The sequence below is a fragment of the Cyrtonyx montezumae genome, unplaced genomic scaffold, assembly GCF_038088225.1.
Source record: "Cyrtonyx montezumae isolate F1298 unplaced genomic scaffold, pur_monq_1.0 scaffold_32, whole genome shotgun sequence".
Classification (NCBI taxonomy): domain Eukaryota; kingdom Metazoa; phylum Chordata; class Aves; order Galliformes; family Odontophoridae; genus Cyrtonyx; species Cyrtonyx montezumae.
This window is the reverse complement of record NW_027072037.1, coordinates 1580439-1595157: the sequence shown is the minus strand read 5'-3', so window position 1 is coordinate 1595157 and position 14719 is coordinate 1580439. Positions and strand designations below refer to the sequence as shown.

At 48.7% G+C, this 14719-nt stretch overlaps 1 protein-coding gene across 1 annotated transcript; it reads left to right on the top strand.

Moving 5' to 3' along the window:
* On the top strand, nt 1-9113 carry KLHL40 (kelch like family member 40). The gene is made up of 6 exons (XM_065745009.1): nt 1-1313; nt 4933-5093; nt 6746-6853; nt 7315-7500; nt 7927-8073; nt 8705-9113. Exons 1-6 carry the CDS (start codon nt 168-170, stop codon nt 8814-8816), a joined length of 1860 nt encoding a protein of 619 aa, XP_065601081.1. The 5' UTR covers nt 1-167; the 3' UTR covers nt 8817-9113.
* Nucleotides 9114-14719: the final 5606 nt, after the last annotated feature.

Sequence of the window (14719 nt, the reverse complement as noted above, 5' to 3'; positions counted from 1 at the left end):
GTAGCGAGCGATTCACATTCCCAGTGTGCCGGAGGTCTGGAAGCAAGAGAGACCTGTGAGCTCTGCTTTGAGAAAGTTTCTTTACCGAAGGCACACATACAGATATATTCATAAATAGATACAAAAGAGAGCTTAGGAAAAAAAAAAAAGATCTTACTCTCTCCACCATGGCTTTGCCTTTTGATCAAGTGGAAGAACTGCGTCTCTACCAGCAAACCCTCCTCCAGGATGGGCTCAAAGACATGTTGGACCACAATAAGTTTCTGGACTGTGTCTTGAAAGTCAAGGGAAGGGAGTTTCCCTGCCATCGGCTGGTGCTGGCAGCTTGCAGCCCTTATTTCCGGGCCATGTTCCTCTCAGATATGGAAGAGAGCAAGAAGAGGGAGGTCAGCTTGGAAGATGTTGATCCAGATGTCATGGGCAAGATCCTCCACTACATCTACACCTCTGAGCTGGAGATCACAGAGCAGAATGTTCAGGACATCTTCTCCGTGGCCAACATGTTCCAGATCCCCTCCATCTTTACTGTCTGCGTGTCCTTCTTACAGAAGCGCCTTTGTCTCAGCAACTGCTTGGCTATCTTCAGGTTGGGTTTGATGCTGGATTGCGCCCGGCTGGCCGTGGCAGCTCGGGATTTCATCTGTGATCGCTTTGCACTGGTCTCTCGTGATGAGGAATTCTACCAGCTCTCACCCGACGAGCTCATCGCTATCATCTCCAGTGACTCACTCAACATTGAGAAAGAGGAAAACGTCTTTGAAGTGGTGATGAAGTGGGTGGGCACCAAGGACCAGGAGAGCCGGCAGAAGGCCCTGCCTGTTGTCTTTGAAAGCATTCGCTTCCGCCTCATGCCCAAGGACTACATCAAGGACCACGTGGAGAAGCAGGCCGTGGTGAAGTCCAGCCCAGAGCTGCTCAAGAAACTGCAGATGGTGAAGGATGCCCAGCAAGGCAAATTCACTGTGGTAAAGAAGAAGAAAGTGAAGAAAAGCAATGAGAAGCAAGCAAAAGACAATGTTGTCAATGGAGCAGTAGATGAGGAGGAAGATACAGAGGAAGATGCTCTTCCAGGGATCTTAAATGACACGATGCGTTTTGGGATGTTCCTCCAGGACCTCATTTTCATGGTGAGCGATAGTGGAGCAGTGGCCTATGATCCCACAGCCAATGAGTGCTATTTTGCCTCCCTGTCTGCTCAAATCCCAAAGAATCATGTCAGTCTGGTGACCAAAGAGAATCAGATCTTCATTGTCGGAGGACTGTACTACAATGAGGACAACAAAGAGGATCCCATGAGTTCCTACTTCCTACAGGTACTAGTTTTTGTTTTCTTTCTTTTCTTTGACCAGGAGCATCACCAGTCTTTATTGATGTTAGCAATATCCATTGCCACGTGATGCTGAAATGAAAGAGGTGAATGAAGTTGAAACATTTAAGTTGCTTTACTAGTGATTTTCTTGCCATAGTCTTATCATACATAACACTAACAGGGATTTTTGGCCACTGACATTTTGGCCCATCACTTTGGCCAATGCATTTGGTCCAGCCCTGCCTGTCATAGGGCACATAAAACTAGGTTGGAGTCACCAGGTCTCTGCATTCTTTACGTTCCCTGGGCATGGACCTCCAGCAAAACATAGAGATGACTCTGCCAGGTGCCAACACAGGGAACAACAGCAGCTATAGCCACAGAGTAAACACTTCAAGGACACAGAGTACGTCCTTGCCTACCAATATCTGCCTCTTTTCCAATATTCTTGTCTATGGATGCATTCTAGTTCCATCTCTGAGTCTCTGCCTCGGTCATTTCCATTATGTGCAAGGGAAACTCTGCTGTGACATTTCTGGGGGGATATCCAGCAGGAAAAGTGTCTATTCTAACTCAGCAATAACCAAAGCTGTGAGCAGGCTGAGCTGTGAGCAGGCAATCTGAGCTCCAGGTTGGGCTGTAACCCAAGAAAACCTTCCCTGCAGGGACCTAACAGGGCACTGCCAACCCTGTAGGAATCCAGTGAGTCTTACGTCCTTCCCTGTCTACCCTGAAGTCTCCTGGGTAAACAAGCTCCCGTGGCTCACATCTGTTGTGGAAGGAAGCAACAGTGTATTGGAAGGGTAAAACAAGAAAAGTTCCCATGCTGAGACACACAGGTCTGATCCTTCCCATGTTTTATGGGCGTATGGGAACTGTTGAATCATGGCCTGAACCACTGATTGATTTGAGGTGAGCACTGAGTCAGCCATGGGAGCACAGGTGAAGGCAATGCACCTGCGTGACCAGAAGGGGTGGAGTCAGACTTCACCTCTCCTAGACCCCATTTGAAGGCTGACCACCACTGGGGAAGGATCTCTTGTTGGAGTTTCCTCCTCTGTGGAGTTTTTCCCTGCAAACCTTGATCCTTGGAGGCAGGTGAGCGTTTCTCTTTATACTGATTGTCTCTTTTCCATCTTGATAATCTTTCAAAATAACACCATTTATAAAATATCTCAGCTAACAATGCCATTTGGTGTTATTTATTTTGTTAGCTTTACACCTTATGATGGTTAGGACTGTGTACCTGTACCATGAGTGAAAGGAATGTGTTTGTCCTCGCCTGATTTCAGAGCCTATGCAGCCCACATGAAGGACATAAAATGAGGGATTAATGGGAAGATATGGCAGCCTGAGAAAGCAGAATGGAAAGGGAAGGCAGTGGGGAATGTCTGGGGAACTGATGCTTGGTACAGAACCCTTTGCGCTGAAGAGGAGCTTTGGCCACAGCAGATATGGGCAGCCTGTTTTTCTGCTCAGCAGGCAAGCTAGTTCCCTGGGCAGCAGGAAAGGTCCTCCAAGTCCTGGACTCATTTAACAACGTGACTGCAGCAAGCGTTTTGAGAGAAATGATTTATTACTTTTGATTGAGCACTTGTGAGACCCCATCTGGATGCATGGGTGTGGATGTGGATGGATCATCAAGATCACAGAATTGTAGGGGTTGGAAGGGACCTCTGGAGATTGAGTCCAACTCTCCTGCCAAAGCAGCTTCCCTAGACCAGGTTGCACAGGTAGGCATCTAGGAAGGCCTTGAACATCTCCAGATAAGGAGACTACACCACCTCTCTGGGCCGAGATGGGCAGGGCTAGAAGGCTGCACATAGAAAGTACGAGAGGCAATAGACACATTAAGGGAAATTTCAATTTGCTGTAAGGAGAACCTCACCAACGGAGGTGGTGTGGTACTGAGGCAGGAGTCTAGAGAGGTAACAAAGCCTCTACCCTGGGGGATGGTTCATATTTCACTGCAAGAAGCCCTGCCAATCTGCTCTAACCTCAAAGCTGTGGCTGCTTTGAGAAGCAGAGTTGGATGGGAGACATTTGGAGGCCCCTTCAACCAGTTTTCATCCTTTATGAATGCAGTGTTCTGAGCCTTTTTCAGCTGGAGCTTCACAAGGACAGCTGGCAGCTGTACAATGAAGCCTTGTATAACACAGCAGCCTCTCACACCTTTGGACTCTGTTTCTATCCTCCCCAATTTCACGTTCCTCCTTCAGTCAGGGTTAGTTTACACTTAAGGACAAGCATCAATATATATAAGTGCTGATAAATCCCGGAGGCCTTGCAGGTTTTGGCAGGAACAGGACAATTCCATTGGCATTCCAGATGGAAAAGAGTATCCTTTATTTGTCACTTCTAAGATTTATGCTTTGAGAACAATACCGAACCCATCGAGAAGCAGGAACTCTGCCGGTGATGGGGCTGCTCAGGCCTGCACTATAAATAACACAGATGTGGTCCACGGCTCACAAAGGGACAGCAATCACAGGCACCCAGCTGAGGCTTTGGAGGCAACCCAACAAGCTGCAGCTCCCTGGCCCAAGCCCATAGAAAACAGTGCTTCAGGCAGTGCTCCGTCACAGCTTCCTCCTGTAGGGCTCCACCGAACGGCTGCGAGAGGTCACTCCAAACTTGACCCACAGTGCTCCTCCTCCATCAGAAAGCTGTCTTAAAAATGAAGAACTGTTTTACAGTTCTCTCTAAGCACTTTGGGATCTGAAGAGCCCCCCCCCCCTCCCACTTCTGTCTCATAATCTTTCATGGTTTTTTTTTGTTTTCTGGTGGGGTAATGCCTCGATCCTCAGACATCCAAGAGTTTGGCCTGCATTGCATGTCTCAGTCTCCGCATCTTATCACATGTTTTGGTCAGCATGAACAGCTGGGATCACTGCAGTCTCTTCAGGTTGGATTATTAGGAAAAAAAATATTCTCAGAAAGAGCAGTGATGCGTTGGCACAGGTTGCCCAGGGGGGTGGTGGGGTCATGGTCACTGGAGGTGTTTCAGAACTGTAGAGATGTGTCACTGAGGGACGTGGGCATGGTGGGATGGGTTGGGGTTGGACCTGGTGGTCTTGGAGGTCTTTTCCAACCTGAATGATTCTATTCCATGAGCTCAGTGCCCTGTAGATGTTGGGTAGAATGGTATTGTGTAAAACGTCTTTGTGCAGAAGTACATGCATTTCATCTCACACAATGTGGCAGAGGACACCGGTATCCTGAGAAGCAGAGGAGCAACCCATTGACTAATCTTGGCCTGCAAGAAAGAGAAATGGTGAGGGGAGAAACATTTTGCTCTTCATTGCCTGAGTGAGCTATGTAGCCCATGTTGTAGACACCACACCGTGACCTGGAGGAGATGGAAAATATCAAAATGAAACACATAGACACATGCTGATTCTGGAGTGATTCAAGCAAAGCCTCTAAGATTTAAGTATTTTGGTTCTTCCAGTCCCAGGAACTATCTTTTATAGGTCTAGCATGGGAATCTCCCACCCAAAAATGGCTGAGTTTGTTCCAAGTCAAGGCTTGGGTCCACAGAGTGGAACGTGTCCGTCTGGGAATGGATGCTGTTCTGGATTCTGGGGAAAGGCACACATTAATGACTTTGTGCTTCCTTTCAGTATGACCATCTGGACTCGGACTGGCTGGGGATGCCCCCCTTGCCCTCCCCTCGCTGCCTCTTTGGGCTGGGAGAGGCAGAAAACTCCATTTTTGTGGTCGGAGGGAAAGAGCTGAAAGAGGGAGAGAAGACCTTGGATTCAGTGCTGTGCTATGACCGCCTGTAAGTGCTGGGGTGCAGGTGTGGGGCAGGAGGTGGCTGGCAGGGGATGTGGGGCAGGTGCTGTGCAAAGTGAATCCAGCTCTCCAGGGACCAACGGAGCGTAGTGACAGAGCTCAAGCTCTGCACCCAGAGCCTGGGACTCAGGCTGTACCATGGGACTCTGAGCTGCTCTCTCCAGCTGCACCACTTGTTCTAATTGAAGCTCCCAAGGTGGAAGTTGAAATGGGGATACTGAATTACAAAGGAGTGTGATCTCCTCAGATGCTCATGTGGGACTTTTTCAGAGGAGAAAGGAGAGGAAAAGCTTTTCCTTCTGCTCCTGCCCATTGGTTTGAGGTCTCACAGGGAGTGCCTGAGGACAGGAAAGTTTGTTTTGAAAGTATTCAGATGTGGTGCTGAATGGCCCACCCTGATAGATATCAGGCATAATATCCAATTATTTTTGCACAATGGGCTCTGAACCAGATTATGTCATGAACTGTATTTAAAGGCACCGTCTTGTTCTGCTCGTGGGAGGCAGAAATATCCAAAGGCTGCTCCTCTCTGCCCTAAAGAGGCACAGTGGTAGGTGTTAACAAGCCTTTGCTCCATTTATTTTTAGATATGTCTGCTTCAAAGGCTGTTTTAGAGGCAGTGATTTGAAACCAATTTCATTTTTCCAGAACGCTGGGCAGCAGTGCGTGTCCTCCTGCCACATGCATGGGGGTGGTCTAAGAATTGACTGGAAGCTGGCAGAGATATGATCAGCACCATTCTTATTTCTGGTGTAATTTAGGTAAAGAGTTTAACTATAGCAAACCTGGAGAGGGTAAAGTGCTGGCCTACAAGAGCAGTTGTTTGCCTAGAGTGGTCAGGCAATTAGAAGGCATCTCCATTCTCATGTAAAATGAAGTGCAGGTCTTTGGGGGCTTACCCTAGATGGTGAGGCATGGGCACAGGTTGTCCAGAGAGGTGGTGGTGCCCCATCCTTGGAGACACTGAAGGTCAGGGGACGTGGCTCTGAGCACCTGGTGGAGCTGTGGGGGTCCCTGTGCACTGCGGGGACTGGGACCAGGTGGTCTTTAGGGTTCCCTTCCAACTCAAATGATTTTATGATTCTATGATTCTGAATGAATCTGAACTACATGGACATCAAAACACATCCTGAGAAACTCCAGCCCTATTTGGGCCTGCATACCTGTCCCCTGACCCTTCTTTTAGGTCCAAGAAATGCACCCAAATTTTATCTGGCTCCATTTTTAGCTACCCAAGACAAACCACAACAGAGTAAAAATAAAGGGATCTGGTGTGCTAAAGCCCCACTTGAAGACAAAGCTGTGGGCTCTGCTCTGAGCAACTCAGAGGCTTCAGCACAGCCCTGCACTCCAGAATGTGGACCTAAGCACACGTTGTTCCTTGATGACCACAACTCTGAAGTCTCACTGGATTTCATTTTTTACATAATGCAAAATATATATTTATATTCTGTTCCGTATTTAGAATGACAAAACTTACTTGTTGAGCATTATCACATTGAAAACTTCATACTTGTAAGACTCTGTTTTTTCTGTTTGTCAGGATCTATGCTCACCTCCAGGTGTGGAAAATGCCACATACTCTGCCTCACCCAGTAAGCTACAAATCCTTTTTCTTCCCATCTTTCTCTGATCCAGGTCCTTCAAGTGGGGTGAAGCTGATTCCCTTCCGTACGCAGTCTATGGCCACGCAGTGGTGTCACACAAGGACCTTGTCTACATCATTGGAGGCAAAGGAAGTGACAAGTAGGTCAAAAACCAGGAGAAACCAAGGAGTCATCCCCCAAAGTAGAGGGAGCAAAACTTGCCATAACTTGGCCAAGAGGATCCACTTAGCTCACTCTTCTGTCCACTGTGTGGGATAACATGGACCTTTGTGAGGATGTTTTGCAGTGCAGGGTTGAGTTAGCAGCAGTGAAACAGCAACTGAAGGTTGTACACATGGTTCTGAGAGGCTCTTTATCCAGGTGTGCACACACAGTGCTGAGCTTTTAAGATTCCTAATCCAAAGCAGTCATGCAGAAATAGTATCTCTGGGCATGGGCAAACTTGAGTGCCTATCCAAGCAAATGCACTGAAGCCAACACAGAGGGAACCAAAATCCCTTCTATAGACCCACTTCACAACAGGCATCCCCAAACTCCTTCAGTGCAAAGCTGCCCCTGGGATGGCACTCAAGCATCCCTTTCTCTCTCCTCTTTCCCTAGGAAGTGCCTGAAGAAGGTGTGTGTCTACAACCCAAATAAGTTTGAGTGGAAGGAGCTGGCTCCTATGAAGACTGCCCGTTCCTTGTTTGGAGCCACTGTGCACAAAGACAAAATCTATGTGGCAGCTGGCGTGACCGACTCTGGCTTGACCAGCTCTGTGGAAGTGTATGACATTGCCACCAACAAGTACGTACTGAGCACCTTTGGGGTGTAGTTACACCAGGACCAGCTGTAGGTGTACCCTAAGCAGCTTCCAACCATCCTTGCAGCTCCTCACATCAGTTCCTCCCAGACTGTATTCCTTGGGCAACTGGGCATCAATGAGGCCTTGCTGAGTAGGGCATTGTGTAGTTGCATCTGTCATTGGTACCATTTTACTGAGGATCACACCAGGCTCAGATCAAAGTGGGTTAATCAATCAGTTAAGCCCTTGGATGCTTTGTGGGGCTGTTGTTTCATCTCATCATCTTCACCCAACGCAAGAACTGCGTTCCCTGACTTTGGGCTCTGGGCTCCAGTCTTGCCATAGGACCTGCTGCTTCACTTGCAGGTTCTCAGTGAGACACAAGGGTGGGCTGGGTGCCCTAATGTGTCCCTTTCTTGCCATGGCAGGTGGGACACCTTCCCTGAGTTCCCGCAGGAGCGCAGCTCGGTCAGCCTGCTCAGCCTGTCCGGGGTGCTCTACCTGCTCGGGGGCTTCGCCACGGTGGAGACGGAGTCGGGGGAGCTGGTGCCAACGGAGCTGAACGATGTCTGGAGGTGATGACCTTCCCTGGGGCTCTCCATGGGAGATGGGGGTGTTACTCAGCATCAGACACCGAGCAAGTAGATGGTTCTGGGAGGTGCTGTTACCCCAGCACAAAGCTGAAGGCTCAGCATGGTGTCTCTGGGTGAGATATGTGCCCTGTGCTGTGCTGAAGGGTGAGTTAGGTGATTCAGTGATTTCTCCCAGCCCTCCTACATGAAAATAGCAGGGAAAATCCTTTTTCTCCTGGATTGGCATTTTGTTTGGTGCTGGTTCCAGTCCTCCTCTTTGGCTTGAGGCAGTGTCAGTGCAATGAATGCTCTCCCTAAGCCAGTGCTTGGGCTGGAAGTCAGATTGTCTTACACGGGAGCAGAGACTGAAAGCACTTTCTGACAGCTGCTCACACAGGGCTAGCTCCTGTCCCTCAGGTCTGTGGCTCTAGAGCACCCTCAGCAGGCATCTCTGGGCCTTCACCATGGATGTCCCATCTTGGTGGTACCAACCCATCCCCCAGGGCTCTGCGGGCTCTCCTGCAGGACCAGCAGCTGGTATCAGCATGTCATAGCCTGTCGTTGAGGAGGTGGGGGCTTTATAAGGTGGGGAGAGGAGATGCTTTCCTCACCACAGCTGTCTGTCTCTCCCCAGGTATGATGAAGAGCAGAAGAAGTGGGAAGGGGTCCTCCGTGAGATCCAATACGCCTCTGGTGCCACTTTCCTTCCCGTGCGCCTCAATGTTCTGCGGCTAACGAAGATGTAGCATGATTTCCTTTCTCCAGTGGGCAGGGATGGATGGGGAGTGGAGGGAGATGAGGTTTCTCTAGATATTGTGTAGGGCACTGAGTCTGTGATTGGTACCGTTTCACTGAGTCAAATGGGAGAGGGGGAAAATTAACTTGAAGCCTTACGGCAACTGGCTGATGTCCACAAGGTAACTAAAAAAGGGCTTTAGAGCATGCAAGGGGCTGGGGAAGGCCAAAGAACATGGAGCATCGTGCTACTCCAGTCTCAGCTGGCAGAACAAAGAGATGCTACTCTTGTTCCAATTCTTCCTCTGTTTTTTCCAGCTTCTCCAGCTGGAGGCAGAAGAGGGTTTTGAAGGCACGAAGAGAATGTTTTTCCAGACAGAGGGGTCTCTGATATGTATCCTCAGCTGAGGTTGCTGCCGGTGTGGTGCTACAAAGCACCTCGGAGAGAAAAAGAAGGGGAAAAGAGAAGGGAAGGGGTGTGGATCAGACCTGAGGGACTCCGAGGAGTTCCCACGTGGTGAAGGTCATAGGGATGAGACAGTTAAAAGGCACATGAGTACTGGCAGCAGAAATTCCTCGAACACTACAGTGAAATGGGGGAAAGAAATTAGTTCTTCACCTCCGTAATGACTTTGGACTGAAGAGATGTAACGGAGTAAGGGCTGCAAGAGGGGATGTGTCAAGCTAGCAGTATGACACTCATCTCCATCCTTTTGGGCTCCTTGTGGTCAATCACAGATTACAGTGTCCTCACGTATGGAGGGACAAGTGCTTTTCTTCAGGGAAAGGTTTTATATTTATGCTGTCTCTTATTTTTACTGTTCTGAACTTTTTTTTTTAAAGCAGTATTCTAATTTGTGAAATTCTTGGAGATCTCAGTGGTGTTTGGCTCAGAGCGAGCTTCCTACTGAGAAAAAATGCATTGTTTTGGGTGTTTTTTTTAAGTGGTCATGATGATGTTTTGTTAGAAACCCGAGTCTACCGGCAGCAGGACAGAGATGTGTTAGACCAAAAACCTAACCATGTTCCTGCTACCCAACCCGTGGCTCACTTCAGAATAAATCTTGAAATCATTTCTCCCCAAATTCCTTTTTTCTGAATGTTGATGGAGCTGCAAATGGATGTCCATGGCAACCAAATGCAAGGACTGAGCAAAAGCTGTGATGAGTGCATGGAGAAAACCAGCCCCATGGGCAGCCCCAGCTTCTAGAGCTCTGACATTGCGCTGAGGAACATGGCTTAGTGGGAACAATTGGTGATAGGTGGATGGTTGGACTGGGTGATCTTGTAGGTCTTTTTCAACCTTGTTGATTCTATGATTCAATTATTTTCCCCCATTTCAGAGCTGGTGCTTTAGTGTCCATGTCCTCAAAGATTTCCTCCATAGATATACGTTTCTAGTCCTCATATAGGAAGAGAAAAAACAGCTGGATGACATCATCACAGGGAGTAAGCAGGGGTGAACGTAATGAAAAAGAACAAATACAAATATTGTAAATAAATACCCTCAACAGAGCATGAAAATTACGATATCAGAAGTCTGTCAGATTTGCCTAGCTCAAAATGCAGTCTTAAGAAACTGAAATGAGCTTGCAAGAAAAGATAATTTTCTGTGAGTAAAGGAACCAGAGTCTTGTCCTGCCTTCACTGTAAGGATTTTCTAAGAGTTATGGGATAATCTCCTTAGAAGATGATTATGTCAGGAGAGCAATGAAACATTTTCACGTGAAAAATAAATCTGAAGTGACTGGCTTCCAGCTGATAGCATTAAAAAAAAAAAAAAAGAGGAAAAAAAAAGACAACCAAAATGTTCAAAATGATGAAATGTAAAAAATCTGTGGTTGAAATAACTAAATAAGTGGTCACCCTTCATTGAGTTCTGGAGCAATTCCCATGGAAGACTCCCAGGTTTGTGTCAGAAGTGGAAAGAGCTGTTGCCTAGAATTAAGAAATGAAGTAATGCGTTGCAGGGGTGGGATAGCACTTTGCTCCTAGGACTGGAAACCAATGCCTCAGCAGTGCTGGCTGGTTGCAGAATGGAAACCTGTAGTTGCTTGGTCCTGAGTGAGGGCTCCTTCCCATGGCTCAGCTGCTCCTTGAGCAAATGTGGGCTCTTTGAAGCCAACAGCACGGCCCTTGGAAGTCAGTGGGAGCACTGTCACATCTCAGTAAGTTGTTATGTGTGGGCCCTTGATAATGGCTCGAGAAGCAGTGATTAAGCTCAGTTAGCATCCCCATTTGCATTCTCAGCTGCTCACCTTGCACTTGTCCTCTAGGAGCTGAACACTCCTGTGTTGGTTGCATCTGTGATGAAGTTTGGGAGGTGCCACTCTTAGCACAGAGCAAGAAAAGATAAAAGGAAAAACAGCAGCTTGAAAACTCCTATCTCATCAGCAACAAGGCCTAACACCAGCCAGAGCTGGCCCAAGGAAGGCAGCACAGTTACATGTGGCCAAGCAAAAGTCTGGCCCAGAGACCTTCCAGCACTTCTTGCCACGGCTGTTTCAGCCCAAAGACAATCTTCAGTAAGAAATGCCAGGATGAATACTGAGGGAGGCACCACTCCTTGCTGTCACTGAGCATTTTCCTTGCTGAGATGCACAAAACTCCACAACCCCTATGGATATCTTCACCAATGATAGCCAAAAAATTACATCCCAAGGGTGCAGCAGAATCAGCTTTTCTTCCATTAGCTTCCCAATACTGGCGCTGGTGAAGTTCCCACAGCTCCATTTCAAATCATTAAAGATGCTGGGTGCTTTTGGATGGGCTCCTTGGTTTCTCCATTCCCTCCAAAGGTGCTTGTGGAGCCTGATCTCATAGTGCACCCAAATTTCGTGCCTACACTGGGACCCTGGGTCTCAGTCCTCACCTCCACTACCACCTCACGGCTGTAAGCATCCAGCCCTTTCCTTCACCCACGCATCACTCTTCCCTGAAAAGCTGTGTTTATTGGTCCCACAACAGTCTGGCTGTCTCACACAGCCACACACCTCCCACCAAACCCAGCGCAGAGTCCACACGTGATGCAAGAGCAGCTGTGAGAGCATGCCATGGGAACAAAGAAAGTGGTAGAGTTCTACATTTTCTTTTATAAAAGACAAATTGTTTATTGATTCAGTCCTTCCACTTGCAACCTCTTTGGTAACAGTCATAACACTTCTAGACCGGGAGAACGCAGTGGAAAGGCCCAGTTCTGTCCTCTCACCACTTCCAGGAAACCCTGAACGTGCCTTGGTGAGAGACCAAAAGCAGGTTTCAAAGCATGGCCAAGGACCTGGCCTCTATGGACACCCCAGAACAGCCCACCATGGCTCGTTGTGCTCACGGGCAGCCCAGAGAGCAGCTCCAGCACCTGTGGGCCGACGATAGTTTAGGATGGTGATGCATGCTGGAGTTGTGGTGCCAAGGCTGGCTGCGAGCTGTGCTTGGAAGGCAGCATTGATGCACCTCTTGGGACCTCCCAGGCATCAGCCAACGGGGCCAACAAGAAAACAAGACTCTCCTATATCTGCAGAAGGCAATGACTTGCCCTGGTGGCCTCACAATGATGGGCTGAACCAGCAGTGTTGGCCTCCCCCTCAACACCGTCCCAAAGAGAGTAACTGCTGTACTTGGCATTAGAGATAAACATATATTGATTACACATGGTCATAAAAAAAAAAAAAGTAATAATAATAATAATAATACATTTCCTAGAACATTACTTAAGACGCTTCTGAAACGCATCCAAGCTTCCCCTCCCCTCCCTGTCTTCCCTTATCTATACAGAATAAAGTGCTTCGTTTAGTTTGTTCACACTAGCAGAGCCACCAATGCACTCTTAACTTGGCATGTTTGGGCAACTGATACTGAATGTCGTCAAACAATACAGAGCCCAACACCAGGCGTGAGAAACTAGTTTTGAGGCAAGTGCTTGGGGTTTCATTTGCTTCCTTCAAGCTCCATGCTACTACAGTTGTTGGTTTTTTTTGTTTGTTTCTTCCTGTTCTTTGAAAAAGTTCTTTCTTTGTTAAGTAAATTCAACCCAACTCCATTGTGGCTGCATTGTGTCACCAGGCAGGGCTGAGTGCGGGGAAGCTCTCTCTGTCCATGTGAACCATCTGTCCATCTGTCCTTCCCTCTTGACTTCAGGCAAACCAAGAGTTGAATCAGTGGAGTTGTCTAGCAGCGGATGCTTGTCTCTATTGCACTGTCACAGCCGTTCCCACTGTCTGTCTGTCCAACACCTTCCCATCGTGCTCGGGTTATGGCTGTGGTCCGAAGGGCCAGCCACGCCTCATGGACTTTATGAGGCTAACTGGTCTGTGCTACCAGGCTCCTGGGATATATAAAACAAAAACAACCCTCCCTGCCCAGCTCCCTCCCTCCCTCCCCAGAGTTCAACCAAAGGGAAAATCAAAACCAAACTCCGACAGGTCTGGGGTGCAGGCAGAGCTGTCGGCCAAACGTTGCGGTGGGGTGTAGTCATGAGCTGCATAACGGGAATCAAGCCCCTCTCCACCCTCGCAGTCCGTCGGAGAAAGGATGTGAGAGATTAAGGTGCAAGAGTTAAAAATAAAAAATAAAATAAAATACAAAAAGCTTCAACACAACGGGCCCAACTCTCCCGTCTCATCCCCCATCTGAACTAAAGGGTCCAACCGGGATGAATGCGGGATGAGACGCTGCGAGAGCGACTCATTTGAGTCTCAGTACGTTAACGAAAACCAGACATGACACATCAGGACCGAACAAGGGTGTAGACAAAAGGGCTCGGAGGCCATCTTGGACTCCTAGGAGCTGCCCAGGCCTTGAAGCAGGGAGGGAACAGCAGGGATCTGGTTCTCCAAAGTGCTGCGTGCATGGTCACATCTCAACGTCTCCAATCGGCTCTCTGGGCAGTCTCTTGAAGGGGACTGGAGGTGGCTGAGCTCAGTCGTGAGGCTTTCCATTGATGTGGCAAGGCCTAGCTGCTGTAGGATGAGGGAAGGCAAGTGCTCTGCACCCGCTCATCCCACCTGGACCGAACATGGCTCTGTTAGTTCCAACAAGGAGCTCTCATCTCATGTCAGCATCCAAGTGGGACAGGTCCTCGCTGGGAGAGGATGACAACAGGGATGGGGAAAGCCACCTCCAGGTGAGCAGATAAGGGAGTGCAGGTGCGATGGTGGGGGGATTTACTTGGGGAGAAGTCCACCACGAAGGCAGGTCAATGGGGTTCATCACAGGAGATCACGCAGGCAAGGTGAGGCCTCCTTGCAATGCAGGCTCCCATCCCATCTCAAGGCCAAGTGCTAGGGGAAAGAAACGTGAGAGCCGGAGGAATATTGTCTGGGAGGCAGTGGAGGAGGAGACAGCAGATTGCTCTACCAAGGCCCTCCAATACCTCCAAGGGTACTACTGATAGCTCCTGCAAAGCAGGACCTCCCAGGCTGGTCATGGTCCCTTCAAAAAGCCAATGGCCCCAAGAACTGAGCACTCATGCCCCTCATAAGTGTGTGTGTGAGAAAGCTTTGCACCATCCCAGGGTCATGAAGGACAGAGAGCAGCCAAGCTTTGGGTGTCCATCTGAGGAAGGTTAAATCTGTCGAGGCAGCTGTGCCATCACATCCTCCCCCTGCTCAAAGGCAGAAGGAAATAAGAGTGAGGCCCTGGTACCGATCCTGGAACACTGAACCCCAGCCAGAACAAGGACAGGCAAATCATTGCTAAAAGTGCTAACCATCCACGAGAGCAGCAAACTCTCCAAGGATGTCAGGTTTGGGGACACCACTTAGTCACCCAGCAGGGGATACTAATCACCTAAGCTGTTAGCTCTAACATTACTCTTTCAGAGCAGCCGACACTCCTCAGACCTATTTCAATGCACATATTCCTGTCCAGCAAAGCCCCTGAGCACGATGATGAGCCCTCCTGGCTCTACACAGACACA

What these genes read in the sequence shown, in the direction of transcription:
- KLHL40 (XM_065745009.1), top strand. Translation starts at nt 168, where the DNA reads ATGGCTTTGCCTTTTGATCAAGTGGAAGAACTGCGTCTCTACCAGCAA. An exon ending in TGAGTTCCTACTTCCTACAG is followed by an intron (nt 1,314 to 4,932) that starts GTACTAGTTTTT and finishes GCTTCCTTTCAG; the next exon opens with TATGACCATCTGGACTCGGA. An exon ending in TATGACATTGCCACCAACAA is followed by an intron (nt 7,501 to 7,926) that starts GTACGTACTGAG and finishes TTGCCATGGCAG; the next exon opens with GTGGGACACCTTCCCTGAGT.